Source organism: Lithobates pipiens, unplaced genomic scaffold (genome assembly GCF_037356315.1).
Source record: "Lithobates pipiens isolate NorthernLeopardFrog02 unplaced genomic scaffold, aLitPip1_a1.2 Scaffold_22, whole genome shotgun sequence".
NCBI lineage: Eukaryota > Metazoa > Chordata > Amphibia > Anura > Ranidae > Lithobates > Lithobates pipiens.
The window spans coordinates 307,832,718-307,857,226 of record NW_027507784.1 but is presented as its reverse complement, the minus strand read 5'-3'; the positions used below and the strand labels follow the sequence as shown (position 1 = coordinate 307,857,226).

The following is a 24,509-nucleotide window of genomic DNA, read 5'->3' as shown; positions in this document are numbered from 1 at the left end:
CCCGGGCACGGGCGGCGTGTTATTGAAGCTGCACGTGTGGGCGGGGCTTGTGTTTGTTTGTTTTGACAGCTCTCCATCATCAGCTTCACTTTATATTTATTGTTTGTGTCAGTTTTAGAAAATTCAATCTACAATAATATAAAATAAAAGTATTGTTGCCTTTTTTTTAAGTTTTATTGTGCATTGCTGTAGTAGATGGTAGGAGTGGTCTGGTCAGAGGCCAGGTGATTGTTATTTTACATGGAAACATATGGGATGGGCTGAGCGTATGTGTTTATGTGCAGGGAGCGCAGCCGGACACTTCCCCCGTCTTGGCGCAGAGTTTGGTGATGGGGCGCCGCTTGTCTCTTCTGCTATAAGGATCAGAGCGTGTCCAAAGTACAACTTCACTTCCACTTTAAGGGCTCATTTACACTTGTGGGTGGAGAAATAGATAAAAACTCATTGTGTGTCATAGTGGCTTCTACCCAGTTCTGATCACCCCCCCCCCCCCATGTAGTGTCCTGACTGCTTTCACACCCCCCCTCTTCTGTTGGTGCAGGCTCCCCGCCCCCCCCTCTTTTGTTGGTGCAGGCTCCCCGCCCCCCCCTCTTTTGTTGGTGCAGGCTCCCCGCCCCCCCCTCTTCTGTCGGTGCAGGCTCCCCGCCCCCCCCTCTTCTGTCGGTGCAGGCTCCCCGCCCCCCCCTCTTCTGTCGGTGCAGGCTCCCCGCCCCCCCCCTCCTCCTCCTCTGTCAGTGCAGGCTCCCCGCTCCCTGCCCCCCCTCTTCTGTCGGTGCAGGCTCCCCGTCCCCCCTCTTCTGTCGGTGCAGGCTCCCCGTCCCCCCTCTTCTGTCGGTGCAGGCTCCCCGTCCCCCCTCTTCTGTCGGTGCAGGCTCCCCGTCCCCCCTCTTCTGTCGGTGCAGGCTCCCCCCCCTTCTGTCGGTGCAGGCTCCCCCCCCTTCTGTTGGTGCAGGCTCCCCCCCTTCTGTCGGTGCAGGCTCCCCCCTCTTCTGTCGGTGCAGGCTCCCAGCCCCCCCCTCTTCTGTCGGTGCAGGCCCCCCTCCCCCCCTCTTCTGTTGGTGCAGACTCCCGGCCCCCCCTTCCTCCCCTCTTCTGTCGGTGCAGGCTCCCCGCCCCCTCTCCCTCCCTCCATCCATTCTGTGCACCTCTCGTTATAACTCCTGTCTGCTTTATTTTTTTGGGCATCTTTGTCACATTGGGAAGATTTCACTTCACTTCCTGTCCCATAGCCAAAACAGTAAGCGAGAGGAAAATCTCCCCCCTCCCACAAAGTAATGATTAGTACACACAATGAGAAAATCGGATGGTAAATACCACTTTTTGGAGCTATCATCTGATAATCTAATTGTTGTGATTTGTCGCAGATGAGCGGGTACCGGCCAAATAGATGTCCGTCAGCACCGGCTGGCCATAGTTTGTACACGCTATAACTTTTGCTAAAACCAATCAATATATGCTACCAAAGACATGTAGCAGAATACACATTGGCTTAAATTTGTGAAGAAATGTGATTTAAAAATATAATATATATTTATGTGTATGTATGTGTGTATGTATTATAAAATCACCATCCTTCCATCCTCTAGCAGGGCCCTCTGATCCCTCCTGTATTGATTTATATTGTAAGTGTACTATCTGCCCTCATGTTGTAAAGCACTGCACAAACTGTTGGGACTATATAAATCCTGAATAATTATTATTTTTGTTTATAGTGCAAAAAATAAAAAATGCAGTGGTGATTAAATACCACAAAAAGAAAGCTTTATTTTTGTGGGGGGGAGGCATACATTTTATTTGCATGACAGCGCAATTGTCAGTTAAAGTAGAGCAGTTCTGTATCGCAAAAAATGGCCTGGTTGTGATTGGCGTAAATCTTCCAGAGGTGAAGTGATTATCAGGGGCACAGACAGCAATTAAAAACCTGTCGGGGCTGCAATCTCTCTCCACTATACAAAACTGAGACGCTTAAGTCTATTACAGTGGTCATCAACCCTGTCCTCAGGGCCCACTGACAGGTCAGGTTTTATGTATTACCTTGGGGAGATGCAGACTAGAATACTGCAATCACTGAGCAGCAAATTATATCACCTGTGATGTATTTCTGTTATCCTGCAAACCTGGCCTGTTAGTTGTCCCTGAGGACAGGGTTGAAGGCCACTGGTCTAGTATACACGATTAGAAAATCGGACAAAAAAATACAGCTTTCGAAGCAATCGTACAATAATCTGATTGTTGACACAGAGCTTTCGAGAGCCAATCATGACAATTCATGCAAAATGATCTGATGGGACAAGCACGATAATTTTCCTCGTACGATACCAGTACGTTATTCGTCTGAAAAATTTCTGAAGACCATGTATGCTCGGAAACGAAAAAATACATTACTTAATTTCCGAAGTATTTTGTCGTATTAAAAATTTTCCTAAGTTGAGTAACTTTCATTTTCTATATGAGACTAGCATGCAAAAAATAAATAAAAAAAAAAGTACGATCGTTCATACAATATTCTCATCATGTGTATGAGGCTTAATAAAGTTTTGCCTGTAGTTATACTTTAATTATGAATGCTGGTCTTAAAATTATTGATGTCACTCCGATTTGTGCGTGACAATAAAAAAAACAAAACAAAGCTATTGTACCTTGAAGAGGAAGGCATTATCTGTACCCTGTGCTTGCAGCCTCTCTTTTTCAGTCTGTGATATGAAGAATGGAGCCAGGTGCTGCCTGTTGATAACGTCCTCCTTGCAGTACAGTCCGGGTTTCCATTATTCTGATCTCCGTCTACCGATAAGCTCAGTCACAACTCCCTTTGTGCTCCGTCCTATACTGACATCTCCATAGAGTCTAGAATCATCTGCTACTGAGAGGAATACAAAAGCTGACCTCCTGGAAAAAAAAACAAAAAAACACATTGTTAGTTACTATAAATAAGTTTGCTACAGATTGTATCTTGTTGTACAGAGTATCAGGAAAATGATCCTTATTCAGCATGTAAATTTCTGCTGCAGTAAATGAGGGCACGTTTAAAGTGGTTGTAAACCCATTACAACCACTTTGACCTACAGGTAAGCCTAGATTAAGGCTTTACATGTAGGTGCAAGAAATATCTCCCAAACCTAAAAGGTTTAGGAGATATTTGCAGAAATATCGGCGCCGCTGTCTACGGCGCGCAGGTACGCTGAGCGTGCTGTTGCTAATGGCGATCATGCGGTTAGTGGCTGCACCAGCGCGCATGCACGGGAGTGACATAATCGCGGCTCCGGCCACTCACAGCGCCAGAGCCGCTATACCCGGAAGTCACGCCGGGATAGATGGTGACGGAGGAGGAGAAAGAGGACGGCTTCGGGGAGCTTTGATCTCAGGTAAGTAATTCAAAATGAGCAAGTACGCTATGCATACTAGTTTATTATGCCTTTGTCTTGCAGGGGTTATTTTTTATTTTTTTATATTACTGAGGCTTTGCTTCCTCTTTAAAGTGGTAGTAAAAGAGAAACGAAAAAATCCCGCTGCAGGTTTGTGTAATAATGTGCTAGTATACACCGCATACAGCACATTATGATAAACTTACCTGTAAAACAAAGTCCTCCAACGGCACGCTGTCAGCATTTCCATCTTCACCTGGTCTTCTTTCCGGGTTCGTTCTCTCCGACCGTTTGAATGGCTGGGCCACGATTCACATCACTCCTGTGTCGTGCTGAAACGATTAATGAAAGTCTATGTCATCGATTGGTTGGTCTGCACTCTGCACATTCCTCCTGTCCGTCCATTAAATAAATCCTCCCTCCTGTGTCCTCGGCGCCGTCTGTGACCAGGCGCGCCGCTCCTCCTCACTGACGTCATCTCCACTGATCACTTCCAAATACCAGTCAATACTGGCACAAAACCGTCAGGCTTCTGCTAGAACGCTGAACATGAAGAACTTCATCTTTCAGCATGACAATGACCCAAAGCATACATCCAAATCAACAAAGGAATGGCTTCACCAGAAGATGATTTAAGTTTTGGAATGGCCCAGCCATAGCCCAGACCTGAATCCCATTGAAAATCTGTGGGGTGATCTGAAGAGGGATGTGTACAGGAGATGTACTCACAATCTGACAGATTAGGAGTGATTTTGCAAAGAAGAGTGGGCAAATGTTGCCAAGTCAAGATGTGCCATGCTGAAGACTCATACCCAAAAAGACTGCTGTAATAAAATCAAAAGGTGCTTCAACAAAGTATCAATTCTATCAATCGACTTCATTACAACAACTTGTCAGGTTTTTTTTTAATTCAGTCACTGCCAGCAACTATAGCAGCCAGCAGTGATCATTATATTCTGAGGGCTGGGAAATCTCCCACTGTCAAAATATAATAACGCAGTGGTAGGAATTCCCTCATCAACACTGTGATGATGAGGGAATCAAACATTTTTCTTTAGTTGAAGTAAAGAAAATTGCATAATGTATGGCCAGCCTTACACAGGAGCTTTAGACAAGCTTGGATTCTGCGGTGGGTAGGCATTGAGGCAGTGGGGTTCTATAGAGTTATTAAAGCATTTTTAAGCCCAAAACCAAAAATTTAACATATTGTAGCTTATCAATCATTAGATATGGTGGCTACGTTAGTGTTTTTTTTTTTTTTTGTCTTTTCCCCCCTGGTGATCTAGTTGGTACCCCCACTCTGGATGAAGAACAGGGGGCACATTTGGAAAGCAGCACTATCATTCTGGGCAGGAGAGGAATGTTAGATGGACTAGTAGATTTAGATACACTAACAAATTGAAGCCAAACTCCAGCTAACCATTTATAAGCAGTTTCAGTAAGCCTTTTTTTTTTCTCCTGTTGGGATGAAGCACCTTAAGGCTGCATTCACAACTGAGTGTTTTCAGCTCATAAAGCGCCTGAAAAAAATAAATTAAAGCTGAAAAAGGCCCAACAAGCAAAATCGCATTCATTTCAATGCCACGTCTGAGCGTTTTGTCACCTGAAGCAAAATGCCTGAATAATGCCCTAAGCGCAAAAAAAAGAACATGAGCTTCTTTGGGGCAGATTACAGGCATTTTTATGCCTTTTACATTGGTAACCTGAACAAAATTGCGGTAAATGCGCTCAGGTGTGAATGCAGTCTTAGGTTTACCAATGCTATGTAGTGTGAGGGCTTACCCTGTTTCCCTGAAAATAAGACCTAGCGTGATTGTCGGTGATGGCTGCTATATAAGCCCTACCCTCCAAATAAGCCCTAGTTAAAGTGCTTGTAGGTCTTATTTTCAGGGTAGGGCTTATTTGGGGGGTAGGGCTTGTATTGCAGCCATCACCGACAATCACACTAGGTCTTATTTTCGGGGGAAAGAGGGTAACTTTCTAATTTATTTCTTGTCAGACAAGCCCTTGCACTATTAAATTGTTACCTCTAGAAGGGATTGTACAATTAGATTGTAAGGTGTATTGTTTTAGCTTTATAGACACGCACTACATGTATTCTTTTTAGATTTGTTTCATGTTGTTTTGTATACAGTTCATTGGGGGTTATTTACGAAAGGCAAATCCACTTTGCACTACAAGTGCACTTGGAAGTGCAGTTGCTCTAAATCTAAGGGGTAGATCTGAAATGCGGGGAAGCTCTGCTGATTTTATCATCCAATCACGTGCAAGCTAAAATGCTGTTTATTTTCCTTGCATGTCCCCCTCGGATCTACAATGACCTTTCTTCCAAGTGCACTTTCAGTGCAAAGTTGATTTTCCTTTAGTGAATAACCCCCATTGTGTCTATGTATGTATGTTGCTGCTGTTCACTATGAAAAATAAAGCAAAGTTGCAGCAAGCAGAGTTGTATAAGATGCCACACTAAAATATATAAAACCTCAGTTCTGTTGTTACAGATGACGAAGACGATGTGCATAAATGTGGCCGCTGTCAGACAGAATTCACGAGCCTGGAAGAGTTTGTCCAGCACAAGGTACAAAAGATGTGTCAGAGGGCCGTGGAGCAGTCCCTGGAGTCTTCCATACCGGGCCTCAGCAGCCAGGAGGTACGAGTAGATAGAACGCTGACTAGATGTCTGATGAGATTCTTTTGCGTTCGGTATTTGGGAGTAAGGATTGGGAGTGAGGTATTGAACTCCTAATTATAATATTATCCTCTCCTAATTATGTGTAACAGCAGGTGGTTCCTTCTGTAGAAGATCATGTGAGCATCTCCCATGTGGTTGTGGAGGCCTCATCAGAGGAGATCAGCACTGCAGACGATCAAGGTAATCCTGAAAATCTCGAAATGTGCTCTCACCTCCTCCTCTTTTGTATTAAATAATACGATATTTTGATGTACCTATACTGATTGCACTGATGCTGAGAGCACATGCGCGGTGACGTCACCGGCTGCTACAACTGTGAATATCTCCTAAATGGTGCTAGTTTAGGAGATATTCCCTGTACCACCTACAGGTTACCTGTAGGTACACATGAAAAAGTGGAGTTTACTACCGGTTTAAGATTTTTGTTACTACTGCTTTAAGGATTTTTTTTTTTTTTTTTTAAAGCTGATATAGTGTCCTTTTAAAAAGTGACAGTGGCTGCAGATAGTCCAGTTTCATCCCGTCCCTTCCCCCCAACCCACAGGCAATTATACTTTTTGAGCCATGCTCCCGTCCTGGCCTCCCATTATTCATGGTGGTCTTGTCTGGGTTTCATGATGGCATATATCAACTGTACCTACATGTAAGCTTTATAATAAGCTTACCTGTAGGTTAGAGCTGCATGATCGTTAAAAATCGAAATTGCTAACTTTTTTTCTTCCCGATCTTTAAAGCAGCATGTCACGATTCTTTCTAACAAGTGCAGAGAGTTCTCACAACTGGGAAAGAGAAAAGAAGAAAAATCCAGGCAGACTACCAAGTTTAATTACAACACAGCAAAGAAGTAGAAACAAAGTATCTTTTCGTTCTTTTATCAAAGGAGAGAACTCCAGCGTGTAAATGAAGGAAGTTTAAACATTTAAAGAGGAAGTAAACTCTCCCACTCTGATGCTTCCTTTTTTTTTATTTTTTTTTATTCCATTATAATAAGTAATTATCAAACTATAGCCACTGTAATCCAGCCCAAATCGCAAATTACTTACTGTTTAAAGAAACTTTAAAAAACTTGTTTCCAGGGTTAAGGCAGCGCCATCTTAAGTATTGTTTTCTGAGTCCACAGTGGAGTGTATTTCCGCCCTTACGTTGAGCACCTCCTGTACTGTTAATCAAGCCTCCCTCTCAATCCAACGTTTCTATGGCAACCCTGCTCATAGCTGACTTGTTTTATTTCATAGTATTTACTTGTGCCGATTATCCAGTGTTTGCCTATGTCAGTCTTATCAGCTTCAGCTGATAAGACTGCAGTAATGCTGTGCAATACCTTTTTTTTTCCCACTCCATGTGATGTCACATGGGGAGTAGTAGGAAGCTCTGAGTGATTATGCAGTCTCGTGGGATTTCAGTTTTGTGTGCCTAGGAAGTCCTGATAACAGATAGCCAAGCACACAGAGTGTGCCGTAAATCCTGGGAGATATGGGCATGCTCAGTGACATCATTCTAAAGAACAAAAAGGATTACAACAATACTAAGCAAGTAAGGAGATATCTACAAGCCGTGTTCATTAGAGTTTTTATGCTGATTTGCATGGGACAAAGTTGTGGGAGAGGGTTTACAACCACTTTAACCACTTCAATACAGGGCACTTTCACCCCCTTCCTTCCCAGCCCAATTTTCAGCTTTCAGCGCTCTAGCGCTTTCAGTGACAATTGCGCGGTCATGCTACACTGTACCCAAATGAAATTGTTATCATTTTGTTCGCACAAATAGAGCTTTATTTTGGTGGTATTTATTCACGACTCCGTTTTTTTTTTTTTGCGATATAAGCGCAAAAAAAGCGGAAATTTGGGAAAAAAACAATATTTTCTTTTTTCTATTTGAAAAGAAATCCAATAAAATCAAATTTTGTCATAAATTTAAGCCAAAATGTATTCTGCTACATGTTTTTGGTAAAAAAAATTCCGTTAAGTGTATAATAATTGGTTTGTGTGATCACGGACATATGTACGCAAATGATCATGTACATATGTGTGCAGGTGATCACGTACATATGTGTGCAGATAATCATTGGGACATGTGATTTTAGTGGGACATATGTGGGGGACATGTTTTTATTATTAGGGACATGTGTTTTTATTATTTGGGGACATGTATGTTTTGGGACATGTGTGTTTTGGGGACATATGTGGGGACTGTGTTTGTACTGTGTGGTGTGTTGTGTGTTGACACTACACTGATGATCAGTGAGTAAAAAGCTGTGAAAAGCAGCCCATACTCACTGATCATCAGCCGGCTGCAGCGATCCGCTCTCCTCTCCTCTGCGATGACTTCCGTGTGAGGAGAGGAGAGCCGATTGCCTAGCAACCGGCTGTTTGTTTACATCACATGACGGCCGTGATTGGACACGGCCGTCATGTGATCAGGAGGGCCAATCACAGAGCCCTCCTGCCGATCTGAGATGTGCCGTGTCCGGGTGACACGAGCACATCGGGATCGCGCCGCTGCGCGGGCGCGCGCGCGATCCCGCTACTCCTGAAGGACGTTCCTGAACGTCCTATCAGGAGCAGGCGGCTCCCACCCGGCCGTATATATACATTGGCCGGGTGGGAAGTGGTTAAAGACCAAACCTTTTCTGACATTTGTTGATTATAAGTAAAAATCATTATTTTCTGCTAGAAAATTACTTGGAACACTCAAACATGGTGCATTTTTTTTTTTTTTTTAAGCAGAGGCCCTATAGAATAAAATGATGGTTGTTGCAATATTTTATGTCGCACTGTATTTGCACAGCGGTCTTTCAAATGCAATGTTTTAAAAACAAAAAATACGCTTTAATGAATTAAAAAAAAATAAACAGTAAAGTTAGCCCAATTTTTTTTTTTTTTTGTGTATTGTGAAAGATGCTACACCGCGAGAATCATGAGAGAATCGTGATCTTTATTCTTAGCAAAAAAATCGTGATTCTCATTTTAGCCAAAATCGTGCAGCTCTACTGTATGTACAAGTACAAAAGCTGGTATGAGTTTACTACCACATTAAGACTTTAGATGTGACAGGCTCCATTTTCCTTTAAGGGACATTCACTTCAGGACACCATATACTTTGTCAATTGCATTTTTTGCCTTGAGAGGAGTTGCGTTGGCCAGCCCACTTAAAATGAATGGGCTGTAATGTAATAACCCAAGCACAAGATAATTTTGTCTTTTTTTTTTTTTGAGTTCTGGAGGTGGATTGGGATGCCTTTGAATGTATAGTGTTACAATGTACCAGAATGTTCATGGTGCATTACTGAAACACACTGATGTGAACTAGCCCTTAGCACCTTGGACTATCACATTAACCACTTTCAGACCGGACCATTTTGCTGGTAAATGACCAGAGGTCTTTTTACACTTTGGCACTGCGCTGCTTTAACTGGTAATTGCGCGGTCATGCAATGTTGTACCCAAACGAAATTTGCGTCCTTTTCTTCCCACAAATGGAGCTTTCTTTTAAAGGTATTTGACTGACTCTGCGATTTTTATTTTTTGTGATATAAACGTAAAAAGACCGCAAATTTTGAAAAAAAATTATATTTTCTACTTTTTGTTATTGGAAAAATCCAATAAACTCAATTTTAGTCATATATTTAGGCCAAAATGTATTCAGCCACATGTCTTTGGTAAAAAAAAAAAGTCAATAATTGTATATTTATTGGTTTGCGCAAAAGTTGTCACATCTACAAACTAAGGTACGTTTTCTGGAATTTACGCAGCTTTTAGTTTACGACTGCCTATCTCATTTCTTGAGGTGCTAAAATGGCAGGGCAGTACAAAACCCCCCCAAATGACCCCATTTTGGAAAGTAGACCCCCTAAGGAAATTGATAAGAGGCATGTTGAGCCCATTGAATATTTTATTTTTTTGCCTCAAGCGATTGAATAATGACAAAAATTTTTTTTTTTTTTTTACACAAAGTTGTCATTAAATGATATATTGCTCACACATGCTATGGGCATATGTGAAATGACACCCCAAAATAAATTCTGCTGCTTCTCCTGAGTACGGGGATACCACATATGTGGGACTTTTTGGGAGCCTAGCCGCATACGGGGCCCCGAAAACCAAGCACCGCCTTCAGGCTTTCTAAGGGCGTAAATTTTTGATTTCACTTCTCACTACCTATTACAGTTTTGCAGGCCATAAAATGCCAAGATGCCACAAACCCCCCACAAATGACCCCATTTTAGAAAGTAGACACCCCAAGCTATTTGCTGAGAGGCATGTTGAGTCCATGGAATATTTTATATTTTGCCACAAGTTGCGGGAAAATTACAAACTTTTTTTTTTTTTTTTTTTTTTTTTTTTTTTACACAAAGTTGTCACTAAATGATATATTGCTCACACATGCTATGGGCATATGTGAAATGACACCCCAAAATAAATTCTGCTGCTTCTCCTGAGTACGGGGATACCACATATGTGGGACTTTTTGGGAGCCTAGCCGCGTACGGGGCCTTGAGAACCAAGCACCGCCTTCAGGCTTTCTAAGGGCGTTACAGTTTTGAAGGCCATAAAATGCCAAGATGGCACAAACCCCCCCCAAATGACCCCATTTTGGAAAGTAGACACCCCTAAATTTACGGGTACACTAGTGAGACTAGGTAATAAATGGCGGGGGTGCCCTGAAACTATAAAAAAATAACTAACCAACCAGCGTCACCTGTAACAGTTATATGGTGATCACTGGTGAAAGGGTTAACTAGGGGGCAATCAGGGGGCTTTATGCGGTAGTATATGGGGGTCCCTGGCGCTATAAAAAGCTGCGGCGAACCTAAATACCTACCTGCCTAACTAGCGTCACCTGTGACACTAATACAGCGATCAGAAAAATGATCGCTTATTAGGCTGGGTTCACACTGGAGCGATGCGGGAACGCCACAAATCCGCGGCGGGTTCCCGCATCACATGCCTCCCGGCGGCAGTTCACACTGCCCTATGCGAACTGCTGGGAGTGTCAGTGAAATGTTAATGACACCCCCAGATCAGTTCGCATATCGCAGTGCGATCTGCAAACTCGGATCGCATGGTGTGAACACCCATGTGATCCGATTCTGCTGCGGACCAAAAAAAGGGTCCCGTGCGAGTTTGCGGCGGGTGCAACGCGAATTCAGCCATACTATCTGTATGGCTGAACTCGAATCGCACAGAGATCGGATGTGATTTGCACTGCAGTGCGGTGCGAATCACATCCGTTCTCATAAACCGCTGCAATGTGAACCCAGCCTTAGTGACACTGGCGACGGGGGGTGATCACGGGGTTAAACCTTTATTGGGGGGGTTAGGGGGGTACCTTAGAACTAAAGGGGGCTAACCCTAACTGCCCTAACAGTTATTACAGTCACAAATGACACCCGCCGTGTGATCAGGGGGTTAAACCTTTATTAGGTAATAAATGGCGGGTGCCCTGAAGCTATAAAAAAATAACTAACCAACCAGCGTCACCTGTAACAGTTATATGGTGATCACTGGTGAAAGGGTTAACTAGGGGGCAATCAGGGGGCTTTATGCGGTAGTATATGGGGATCCCTGGCGCTATAAAAAGCTGCGGCGAACCTAAATACCTACCTGCCTAACTAGCGTCACCTGTGACACTAATACAGCGATCAGAAAAATGATCGCTTATTAGGCTGGGTTCACACTGGAGTGATGCGGGAACACCACGAATCCGCGGCGGGTTCCCGCATCGCATGCCTCCCGGCGGCAGTTCACACTGCCCTATGTGAACTGCTGGGAGTGTCAGTGAAATGTTAATGACACCCCCAGATCAGTTCGCATATCGCAGTGCGATCTGCAAACTCGGATCGCATGGTGTGAACACCCATGCGATCCGATTCTGCTGCGGACCAAAAAAGGGTCCCGTGCGAATTTGCGGCGGGTGCGGCGAATGGCTGAACTCGAATCGCAGAGATCGGATGTGATTTGCACTGCAGTGCGGTGCGAATCACATCACATAGGGGGGTACATTAGAACTAAAGGGGGCTAACCCTAACTGCCCTAACAGTTATTACAGTTACAAATGACACCAATGCAAAAAAAAAAAAAATGCATTGGTGTCACTGTGACTGGGGGGGCAGGGGTAATTGGGGGGGTGATCGGGGGGTAAAGGGGGGGTGTGAGTGTGCCTGGCATGTTCTACTGTGTTGTTTAGTGCTTGTGCAACTCACCGATGCTCTCTCCTCGGTGCCGGAACGAAAAATACCGACACGGAGGAGAGATTACATCACTTCCTCTCCTGTGTTTACATTACAGGAGAGGAAGTGATGCAATGCTTCACTCCCATTCGTCAGGAGCGATCGCGAGGGGGTGGCCATGAATGAATGGCCGCCTCCTCATCACCGATCGCTCCTGCACGGATACCGACCGCCGCAGGCACCGGGCGGGGGCCCGATCGGGCCCCTGACCCGCGGGAAGGCAGGGACGTACATGTACGCCCATATGCCTGCCCGTGCCATGCTGTCGACGTACATCGTCGTGCGGTGGTCGGGAAGTGGTTAAATGACTTTAAACTCCCTATATGAGAGCAGAACCCAGGTTAGTGACATAAGTGGGGCTTAAATCCACATGACTGACTAAAGAAGACTGTATACTTTTGTTGCACTTTCTTTCCATCTTATTGCCTTCTGTTAGATTACAATTACTAGATTGTAAGCTCTAACGAGCAGGGCCCTCTGATTCCCCCCCCGGATTGAATTGTATTGTAATGTCTGCCCTAATGTTGTAAAGCGCTGTGTAAACTGACAGCGCAATATAAATCCTGTATAATAATAATAATTTACTGTTTAAGCCCATCCTATTGACTTCATGGTGCTTTCCCCTTCCTTATGTGTTCATATGATGTTTCCTGTCACCCAGCAGCCTTTCAAGAGGTAAAGGATTCTATCCCCAATGAGGAGACTGTTGATGATGACCAGAGAAGTGATACCCAGGAATATGATTTGGATTGGCATGATGAGGACCCAGAGGAAGCACAAGATGAGACGTCGATGATGAAAATGGTTGTGGATGAGAGAGGTCGCTATGTGTGCCAGCTGTGCGAGAAGACATTTAAGACAGTGAGTTGACATTTTCTAGTTCTGCATTGTGTCTTTGGGCAGTCATGTCTGCTGACTTAATCTGTTCTTCCTAGGCTAACATTCTGAAAGCACACATGCTCATCCACTCCAACAGGAAGGACTTTGTTTGTAGAATGTGCGGGGATGCCTTCAGGACAAAGGGCTCCCTAATTAGACACCACCGACGGCACACAGGTAAGGGTTGACCTGTTATAAATTTTTAAAGGAGCAGCATTATCAAAAAGAGGTTTTTTCCATACAGTGATATTTCTCATATCACCTTGTTCTTTTAGTGTAGATTTAAACAAAATTGCATGACAGCTTAAGTATAACGAAAGGAAAAACTATTTATTTGGCTAGATTGGTGACGGTTTAGCACTAGTTATTTTTTTTATAGCAGTTTGTGTCTCCATTACATAGTTTCCCTCTCATTCCGAGTGATTAATGCTCTGGACAATCAACGTCAGTGACAACAGTTTGGTGAAGGGCCTTTCCTGTTCCAGCATGACTGTTTCCAGTGTTAATAAACAACCGTAAAACCAGTGTGTATATGCAGTAAGGCATGCTGGTTATACTCGCTGTGGAACCTAAGGGGTTAATCCTCCGCATTGTGCAAGACTATTTGATCGTGTCTTCTCTGACCTCCCCTTCTTCCACTGTCCCCAGTCCATCTCCTGATAGTACATAGCCTTGGAGTCACTCTGCTCATGCTCAGATTTTGGATTTTATTGTTTGGTTTTTTATTTTTTATTATTTTCTTGAGGGGGTGAATGTGATCAGCACAGGGTCAATTAGGACTGCCCAGAGGGTCAGGGGTCCTGCAGCCTCATAGGACAGTCAGAGTAGAATGTAAACTTTTCCAACAAGCTTTTACCAGACACTCAGAAGTCTAAAGACTACTATATACTGCTGATTAGAAAAAAGGTATTTAGCAGTTTTTATATTTACTAAAATAAGGAGATTTACTAAAACTGGAGCACTCAGAATCTGGCACAGCTGTGCATGGTAGCCAATTGGCTTCCAACTTCAGCTTATTCAGTTAAAGTGGAAGTCCATGCTAAAACTAAAATCCCTGCATCTATAGTCACCAACATTCTAACACTAACCTATCTAGCCATGTAAAGAAGAAATCAGTATACTTACTTTTTTGTTCAGTCGATCTCCAGCCGCGGAAGCTGTGATCCTATGCTGAGCTGTCAGCCGTGGCTTCGCTGTGTGGGCAGGTGCGCAGAGGTCACGTCCAACAATGAAAGCCCCATAGTAAGTCTATGGGTGATGTCACTCCCCATTTATTTCACAGCCCTTGTTGGACGTGTACTCGGCAGAGCTTCCCCCGCTGGAGAATGGGTCAGATCGCCTGCGGAAAAGGTATGTATACTAATGTCTTCTTTACAGGGCTAGATAAGTTCGCGTTAGAATGTTGGTGGCTATAGATGCAGAGATTTTAGTTTGGCCTTCCACTTTAAGCTTTGGCAATAAAACCTAGAAGTGTATTGATTTCTATGCAGAGTTGCAACAGATTTTGCACCATGCAATTTTAGTAAATAACCCCCATAGTTTGGTGTGGAATAACTCAAGTGCACATGGCCCTGACCGCACTATTGAACACCAGTGATGAGGCAGAACTTCTCATCCAACATCAGTACCTGACCCAACAGATACTCTTTTGGCCGGATGGGTACAAATTTCCACAGAGACTTCAAAATCTTGTTGAAAGCCTTCCCAGAAGAGTGGCAGCTCCTACAGCTGCAAAGAGGGAGCCGTCTCCCTATTAATACCCATGGTTTTAGAATAGGATGTCAAACAAGCTTATATACAGGTGCATCTCCAAAATTTTGAATATCAACAAAAAGTTTATTTCAGTAGTTCAATTCAAAAAGTGAAACGCGTATATTATATAGATTTCTTACACACAGAGTGATATATTTCAAGCATGTCTTTATTTTTATTTTGATAAATATGACTTACAACTAGTGAAGACCCCAAATTCAGTATCTTACAAAATTAGAATATTGTGAACAAGTTCAATATTGTAGACTCATGGAGTCGCACTCTAATCGGCTAATTTACTCAAAACACCTGTAAAGGTTTCCTGAGCCTTTAAATGGTTCAGTAGATTACGCAATCATGGGGAAGACTGCTGACAGTTGTCCACAAGATAGTCATTGACCCCCTCCACAAGGAGGGTAGGCCACAAAAGGACATTGCTAAAGAAGCTGGCTGTTCAGAGTGCTGTATCCAAGCATATTAGTGGAAGGAAAACGTGTGGTAGAAAAAGGTGCACAAGCAACAGAGAGAACCACAGTTTTGAGAGGATTGTGAAGCAAAGGCCATTCAAGAATTTGGGGAGATTCACAAGGTGTGGACTACGGCTGGTGTCAGTGCTTCAAGAGCCACCACACACACACGTATCCAGGATATTATTTATTATTATTATTTGTATACAGTATTTATATAGTGCCAACAGTTTGCTCAGTGCTTTACAACATGAGGGCAGACAGTACAGTTACAATACAAATCAATACAGGAGAAATCGGAGGGCTCTGCTTGTTAGAGCTAGGACATGGGCTTCAACTGTCGCAATCCTTGTGTCAAGTCACTCCTGAACCAGGGACAACGTCAGAAGCATCTTACCTGGGCTAAGGAGAAAAAGGACTGAACTGTTGCTCGGTGGTCCAAAGTCCTCTTTTCGAATGAAAAAGTAAATTTTGCATTTCATTGGGAATTCAAGGTCCCAGAGTCTGGATGAAGAGTGGAGAGGCACAGAATCCATGTTACATGAGGTTCAGTGTGAAGTTTCCACAGTCCGTGATGATTTGGGGAGCCATGTCATCTGCTGGTGTTGGTCCACTGTGCATCAGCGATGCCCTCTACCAGGAAATTCATGCTTCCCTCTTCTGACCAGCTTTATGGAGATACCGATTTAATTTTCCAGCAGGACTTGGCACCTGCCCACACTGCCAAAAGTACCAATGCCTGGTTTAATGATCATGGTATCACTGTGCTTGATTGGCCAGCAAAGTCGTCTGACCTAAACCCCATAGAGAATCTGTGGGGTATTTTCAAGAGGAATATCAGACACCAGACCCAGCAATGCAGATGGGCTGAAAGTCAACTATCAAAGAAACCTTGACTTCCATAACACCTCAGCAGTGCCACAGGCTGATCGCCTCCATGCCATGCAGAATTGATGCAGTAATTCATGCAAAAGGAGCCCCAACCAAGTATTAAGTGCATAATATACTGTACATGAACATACTTTTCAGTAAGCCAGCATTTCTGTATTAAAAATCCTTGTGTTTTTTTTGGTCTTTTATTCTAATTTTCTGAGAATACTGTATTCGTTTTTTTTTTTTTTCCGCTAGCTGTAAGCCAAAATCATCAAAATTAAAGGAGGAAATGCTTGAAATATATCACCCTGTGTAATGAAACTATATAATATGAGTTTCACTTTTTAATTGGAGAAAAAACTTTGAGATTCTAATTTTTTTGAGATGCACCTGTAGATGTGATGGTCTGGTGTCCACAAACTTTTTGACCATATCATGTATTGCTGTTCTTTTTAAAGGTGATTAGAATAAAAAGTGATGGTTTCTACTAAAGATGGTTCTAGGAGAAAGTAGGACAAAGCTCCCCATTATCAATATGCTCTTGCAGCTTGTAATTGTTAAGATTGTTGAGAATGTTAGATGAGGATTATAAATGCTATAATAACCATAGAGATTGTTTATGCACAGGTATGGGCCTGAGTCATTATTTTTTTTTTTTTTCTTTTCTTTTTCCCTTTTCTAGAAATCTTTTCTAAAGGGGGGTTTCTATCATAGTGAAAATTGTGGTAAATAAAAGATAAACTTAACTCGCTGACTTTTACCAGTGTTTTTAGAGGCAGTTCTTTGGCGACTTCCTGCCTGTAAATTAAATTCAGTGCTCGAATGCCCTTTTACGATTTTCTCAATTTATTTAGAAATCGTCAAATAGAATGATTTTAAATCTGATGTTTCCTGTCTTCAGTTATTTCAGCAGTTACTCATTTCAAAATTTTGTGCTATGTTTTTTTAATTTAGTTTTTCTTCTTTGTTTAAAAAAAAAAAAAAGTTCTTTTTTTTTTTGGTTTTGGCCTTCCTCACTGACCTAAACTGGCCCTCCCCCCCCCCCCCCCCCAGTAGTATACTTCAGTTTGGCTGTCAAGCCTTCTGGTGTGTGTTTACATCCCGTTCCAAAAGTCTTTGGTGTGCTACCGCAACCGTAGAGTAGATCCCCCCAACCTGGAGTCTTTGAGAAGCTACAGCACAGGCAGTGCACAGCATTCTTTTGGAAGTGGATGCACACAAATACCAAAGGCTGTGGTCATCAGATACAAGTATAAATCTGGGAGGGCGGGAGAGGGTGGCAAAAAGGGTAGCTGTATGGAATTTTATTTCAGGTATATGCTTAGCTGGTTTGCCGGCACCAAACAGAAAAGTGTGGTCCTTAATCACTTAAGTCCCACAGCAATTTTTTTCGATGTTTTTTTATTTATTTATTTTTTTAAGTTTATTTTTTGTTTTATATGATTAAAAAAAGTTTAGGCCTAAAGATTACTTAAAACCCCGAACATTATATTTTAGACAAGTAGACACCTTAGAGCATAAAATGTTGGCAATTCCATTTTTTATGACACATGATGGTAGCACAACAGTTTATGAAATTACAATAAAGTTAATTTTGGGACACGGAAATGCAATAAATTGTCCTATTTTTTGGTAAAATATAAAAGCTGAAGTTGCACCAAGTAAATGGATGCCCAATCAAAATTGCGTGTACCTGTGAAATGGCGAAAAAACTTCAATACCCTATATCTTTCATGGGCAATGCTTTAAAAAGCCATTTGTAGGGCAGTTGCCGTTTTCATATGTAGACATCCCCTTACAATTTTTTTTTTTTTTTTTTTTTATGTCTTTTTTTTTTTTACATTTTTGTTTTTTTCTTTTTATTCTTTTTATATGTTCGTTTTATTACTAACACATAGGGGACCAATGGCTTCCTGTGATATGGCAGAGTGCCTTGAAAAAGTATTCATAACCATTGAATTTTCCACATTTTTGTCCATCTTACAGCCAAAAACGTAAATGTATTTTATTGGGATTTTATGTGATAGACCAACACAAAGTGGCACATAATTGCGAAGTGGAAGGAAAATGATAAATGGGTTTCAATTATTATTTTTATTTTTTTACAAATATCTAAAGTGTGATGTGAATTTGTATTCAGCCCCCCAGAATCAATACTTTGTAGAACCTCCTTTCTCTGCAATTACATCTGCAAGTATTTTTGGGGATGTCTCTACCAGCTTTGCACATCTAGAGAGTGACATTTTTTCCCATTTTTCTTTTCAAAATAGCTCAATCTCAGTCAGATTGGATGGAGAGCGTCTGTGAACAGCAATTTTCAAAATTTGCCACAGATTCTCAATTGGATTTAGATCTTTACTTTGACTGGACCATTCTAACACATGAATATGCTATTAGCTAAACCATTTCATTGTAGCTCTGGCTGTATGTTTAGGGTCTTTGTCCTGCTGTAAGGTGAACCTCCGCCACAGTCTGAAGTCTTTTGGAGACTAACAGGTTTTCTTCTAAGTTTGCCCTGTATTTAGCTCCATCCATCTTCCCATCAACACAACATGATGCTGTCACCACATCAGGGTGATGTGCAGTGTTAGTTTTTTGCCACACAAAGCACTTTGCTTTTAGGCCAAAAAGTAAAATTTTGGTCTCATCTGACCAGAGCACCTTCTTTCACATGTTTGCTGTGTCCCCCACATGGCTTCTCACAAACTGCAAATGGAACTTCCTATGGCTTTCATTCAACAATGGCTTTCTTCTTGCCACTCTTCCATAAAGGCCAGATTTGTGGAGAGCACGACTAATAGTTGTCCTGTGGACAGATTCTCCCACCTGAGCTCTGGGTCTCTGCAGCTCCTCCAGAGTTACCATGGGCCTCTTGGCTGCTTCCCTGATTAAGGGTCCTTTCACACGGGGCGGATCAGTTCTGATCTGCCCCGTGGATGTCCGTTTGCTCAGCGGGGATCACTCCGCCGATCCCCGCTGAGCAGGGAGATGACAGGTCTGTCTCCGCACACTGTGCAGGGACGGACCTGTCACAGCGCCGCTCTCCCCTATGGGAGATCGGATGACGACGGACCGCAGTGCCCGTCGTCATCCGATCCGATCCGCAGACGGATGGAAAAATAGCTTTTTCCTCCGTCACACTTTTTCGGATCGGAGCGGGTCGGATGTCAGCGGACATGTCACCGCTGACATCCGACGCTCCATAGAGCTCTATGGAGCACCCGTTCAGGTCCGCCTGAAAAACTGACAGGCGGGCCTGAACGGGACGTTAGTGTGAAAGGGGCCTAATGCTCTCCTTGCCTGTCAGTTTAGGTGGACGGCCATGTCTTGGTAGGTTTGCAGTTGTGCCATACTCTTCATTTTTGGATGGTGGATTGAACAGCTGTATTTATACTAAGATTAAATTACACACAGGTGGACTCTATTTACTATTTACATGACTTTTGAAGGCAATTGGTTCCACTAGAGTTTAGTTAGGGGTATCGGGGTAAAGGGGGCTGAATATAAATGCACGCCAGACTTTTCAGATATTTATTTGTAAACATTGTGAAAAACATTTATCATTTTCCTTCCACTTCACAATTATGTGCCACTTTGTGTTGGTCTATCACCTAAAATCGTAATAAAATACAATTAAGTTTTTGATTGTAACATGACAAAACGTAGAAAATTTCATGGGGTTGGAGTACCTTTTCAAGGCACTGTATAGGTGACAATTTCTCGGAGACATCTGGGCACCTGATGCAACACAGATCATGTTTCATCAGCTGCTGCACTGGGCACCGATCCTCGTGATTGACCGTGTCGCATCAGGAAGTGACCTCATACACATCGCTTCCTGGTCTATGTCCAGGAGGGTGGGCTTATGAATGGCTGTTCATAGAGCTCCCGCCACCCTTCTCAGCACCACCTGCCATAACTGCACTGGCCCAGTGCAGCTGTCGTGGAAGAGATTGGGCAGCTTCAGAGCCGTTTGTATCACTTCCACATGAAAGCCAATAGTCGACTATATAAATATACGCACAATCCCAGCTGGTACAGTGGCTTGGGAGGGTGTTTTAAAAACACATTTGCTGCACGGTCCGGGCGCTTTTTTAAAAATAAAACCTAAACTAAAGTGGTTTAAGAGAATAACATTTTTTTTTACATAATTGTTTTTATATTTGTGTTCTTTCACCAGATGAGCGACCCTATGTTTGCTCAAAGTGTGGCAAGAGTTTTAGAGAATCTGGGGCGTTATCCCGGCATATGAGGTCCCTCACTCCCTGCACTGAGAAGATGATGATCAACATGGAGAAAACCTATATGAACAGCCGGGATGAGAACTCGTCAGGTGGGTCCACAGAGCACTTTGGTATGTTTATAGAGTACTTAAAGTAGAGGTCCATCCTAACACTAAAATCCCTGCATCATCAGACATCCACGATACAACCGTAACCTATCTAGCCCTGTAAAGAAGAAATTGGTATACGTACCTTTTCTGAAGCCGATTCGACCAGATCCCACACTGTGCTGTCAGCTGCAGCTTCGCTGTGAAGGCAGGTGCAGAGGACACATCCAACAACGGAAGCCCCATAGTAACTCTATGGGTGAAGTCCCTTCCCAGTCATTTCACAGCAGTTGTCGGCTGTGTCCTTTTGCAGAGCATCCGCCGCTGGAGACTGGATCAGCTTCAAAGAAAGGTATGTATACTGATTTCTTCTTTACAGTGCTAGATAGGTTAGTTTTAGATCGTGGATGTCTGTAGCTTTAGTATTTCTAGTGTTAGACTGGACTTTCACTTTTAATATATTTTAATAGGTGGTTTGCATTTCAGATTTGTGATTTCCACCAGAACTTTTTATATACAGTACACCCATTTATAAATAGGAAGGCATCTGCCGATTTGTATATCTGCTAAAGAGTCCTTCATGTGAACATGTTTTGCTCATACAAATTGCACAGGAATGACAGCGGTATAATTAAAAAAATTTTTTTTTTTAAATGCTGTTCTCTGTGTGGTAATGGACTCTGAACCTGTTTTCCAATACTTTGCTTTATTCAGACATTGCATCTACAGACACTTCTTCTCAGACGGGGACAGATGAGGTAAATGGCTCTCCAGTGATGCGATTTTTGGCAGATGAGAAGGGCAACCTACTGCACGAGGTCCAGGTGCAAGCAGTGGCTGTTAAACCTGGGGTGAGTGTGGATTTCACTTCAAATTGCATGTTCTGGGCATGAAAAATGCATAGCTATGCAGTGAGTTAATTTGTATAGAAATGTTCTGCATCCACACTTAGTTGGCATTGGCTCTTAATTTATTGCATTAAAGTGGCAGTACAAAACACAGTAGCTCCTGTCTTTGAAGAGGAACTTCATCCCCTTCTTTTTTTTTTCCTTTCCCTCTTAACTATTTTGATGGTATAGCCTCAATAAATATAGTTGTGCCCATTACTCAGATCCTGGGATTTATCCATCCCTGATGTAGAGGACAGAAATCCCCATTGACTTCTAATTGTATCATTTCAATAGACAGATATCATAGCGGGCAACACAGAAGAATTGGTGTGTCCTCAGTGTGGTGAAATCTGCAAGACTAGCAACTCCTTGAAGGTACATCTGAAGGGTCATGAAGGTAACATATACTCCACAAATGTTTTTCACACCCATCTGACTCTCTAAAAAGAGCCCTTGTCTTGTAAATCAATAAAGGTTTCTGAGATTGAAAAACAATCAGGTAGGCCCTTACACTACATGGTTTTGGGAAATCTAACAACAAAAGTTGCATAGTGTGTATCCAGCTTAGACCCCTTTCACACCACACCACCCATAGCGTGGGCGGTAAAACGCCGATATTTTTAGCGGCGTGTTACCGCCGGATTTGCTGCGCATTTCGGCCACTAGCGGGGCACTTTTACCCCCCGATCGCAGCCGAGAAAGGGTTAAAACCGCCGGCAATACACCACAATAGCAGCGTTTTGCTGGCGGTATTACAGCGCTGCCCCATTGATTTCAATGGGGAGCAGCGGTAAACACACCGCTCCAAAGAAGCTGCTGGCAGGACTTTTCCCTGATGTCCTGCCAGCGCACCGCTGTAGTGTGAAATCCCTCAGGCTTTCACACTACACATAATGGTGCAGCTTCTTTAGGGCGGATTGCAGGCACTATTTCTAACGCTATAGCGCCTGCAAAACGCCCTGGTGTGAAAGGGGTCTTAAGACTAGGAGAGAGAGAAGCATAACGGTGACCTAGTCGGCTGCACTTACAGGCTAATAAAGGACATGCTGAAAGGAGGAGAGAACGGAGTGACAGTTGATCAAATCAATAAATGTGCCGCACTGTCTACCTATCCATATATAATATTATGTGTATGTATATGTGTTCTCACAAATTGAGTGTCAACTTTTATGATAAAAAAAAAAATCACATTCCATGAAAAACTTCTTGATCCAATTACTCCATTTTAAAGTGCTCAAAAAAAAACAAAAAAAACACTGTGCCACCTCCTCCCCTTATGAGTGTATCCTCACCTCCAAGGTGTGTGACCCCACACTTAAGTTAGGTGAAACAGCGCTTGTGAGCCTCTCCAGGTCTCAATTTGATGGGTCTAGATTTCCTGGCTTCTACGCTCTCCCATATAGCAATCTCGCTGTTGATGGATGGCATCAAGGTGCATATGGGTAAAAAAAAAGCTCCAATAGTTAAATCATTAACTTTATTGACTTTATTAAAACATATTCCAAATTGAGTAATCGCATGTTCCCGGTGCCTCCAGTGCACCAGGCTAAATCAGCGAAAGCCGCACAACCGTTGTCTGCCCGCTGACAGCTTTCTCCTCGTAAGTGTCCTGGGCGCCTTCTCCGTCCTCACCCCTCCCTTACGCATGTCTACACAGGGTCACGTGTCATCCTCAGGGGGATTTCTAGCCTGAGCTCTGTAGTCTGCTGCTTTACTCTGCTCACTCACAGATTGGGGGAGGGACTTGACCTGCAAATGTTAACTGCATCACAGAAAAATCAAGTCTCCTGCCAGACAGGGCTAAGCTGTATGGCCAGGTTGTGGAAATCGTGGGACTGGATGGACAGAAATAGAACTCTTTTTGTCTTGTAAAACTGCTCTCATTTATGTATTTCATCTTTGTTTTGCAGTTCAGCTTTAAAAATCAAAACATTCTTTGTAATATTTTAAGTCCTGCCCCTCTCAACTTAGACTGTGGAAACATTTTGCTTGGGAAGAGGAATACTTTAGGGGCTGGTTTGCACCATGAATTGCACAGAACTGAAAACCACCACTGCTTCATATGCCAGCATCTCACTGCAGAGAAGTGGGCATAGGCAGCGAAGTGTGGTTAAGACCTTTGGGGTATTCTATGATTATGTTGGTGTTGGATGATGATGGGTATGTCACTACCTTCAGTTGCAGTTGGGCATGAGATGGCATTGCCTCCCATCCAGATGCTATGGGAAATTTTGGAAGATTTTCTGAGCTGTCACACATCCATAGGAAATGCCTTAATGGTCTTTCTGCCATGATCAACACTGTGCACGTGTGGTGTAAATGGTAGCATTTGTAAAATTAAAGATTTTTGATGTGGATTGTACATCCCATATAACATGAGATTTTTGACCATAGACTTGTGTCATGACTAGACATGTATTTACATTTTTAGTGTTTACTATAATTCCAAAACAATGCTAAGGTGTCAATTATTTTTGGGCAGGTTGTAAACTGTACCGATGTGATCAGTGTGGTCGGGAGTTCTTGAAGGCTCATCTGCTCAGGAAGCACCAGGAATCGCATGGCAATAACCGTAAATACAAGTGTGGTGAGTGCGGGAAGCTGTACAAGACTGTTGCTCACGTCAAAGGTCACATGAGAGTTCACTCAGATGACAGGCCATTCCCTTGCCCCAAGTGTGGGAAGAGGTATAAAACAAAGGTGAGTGTGGGGCAGGGTTAACACCGCTTTTATGGGAGTTGAAAGCTGCACTGTGCATGAGTTGTATTTTGCAACAGGGTTAGTGTGATTCCACCATTTCTTATTTATTTATTTTATTATTGTAAAAGTGAAGAGTTTCTCTAGGACTATAGCACAGGAAGATGGTGGGGTACATGTTTGGAGAAGTGAATTTTGAAGGATAAATTCCCCTTTTTGAAAAAAATAAATGCACATATGTTTGCAGGTCAAAATGCGCATTTTTTTTTTCTTGGCCTGCAGAGCATTGCACCGGTGATCCATAGTGGGTGTAATGTTGGGCTCCTGCACACACCGCCTAC

The 24,509-nt window shown here is 42.9% G+C and overlaps 1 protein-coding gene across 5 annotated transcripts in view; it reads left to right on the top strand.

The window, feature by feature from the left end:
• Positions 1–24,509, top strand: part of E4F1 (E4F transcription factor 1) — a 44,272-nt gene that overhangs the window by 213 nt on the left and 19,550 nt on the right. The window contains exons 2-9 of one of the 5 annotated variants that reach the window (XM_077449348.1): positions 5,861–6,009; positions 6,144–6,231; positions 12,945–13,141; positions 13,216–13,336; positions 20,432–20,584; positions 21,296–21,432; positions 21,766–21,868; positions 23,954–24,171. In XM_077449348.1, coding sequence (XP_077305474.1) covers positions 5,861–6,009; positions 6,144–6,231; positions 12,945–13,141; positions 13,216–13,336; positions 20,432–20,584; positions 21,296–21,432; positions 21,766–21,868; positions 23,954–24,171 — 1,166 coding nt within the window. Of the gene's footprint in view, positions 1–5,846; positions 6,010–6,140; positions 6,232–12,941; positions 13,142–13,215; positions 13,337–20,431; positions 20,585–21,295; positions 21,433–21,765; positions 21,869–23,953; positions 24,172–24,509 lie in introns of all 5 variants that reach the window. The other 4 variants (XM_077449347.1, XM_077449346.1, XM_077449345.1 and 1 more) reach the window with 4 other exon arrangements.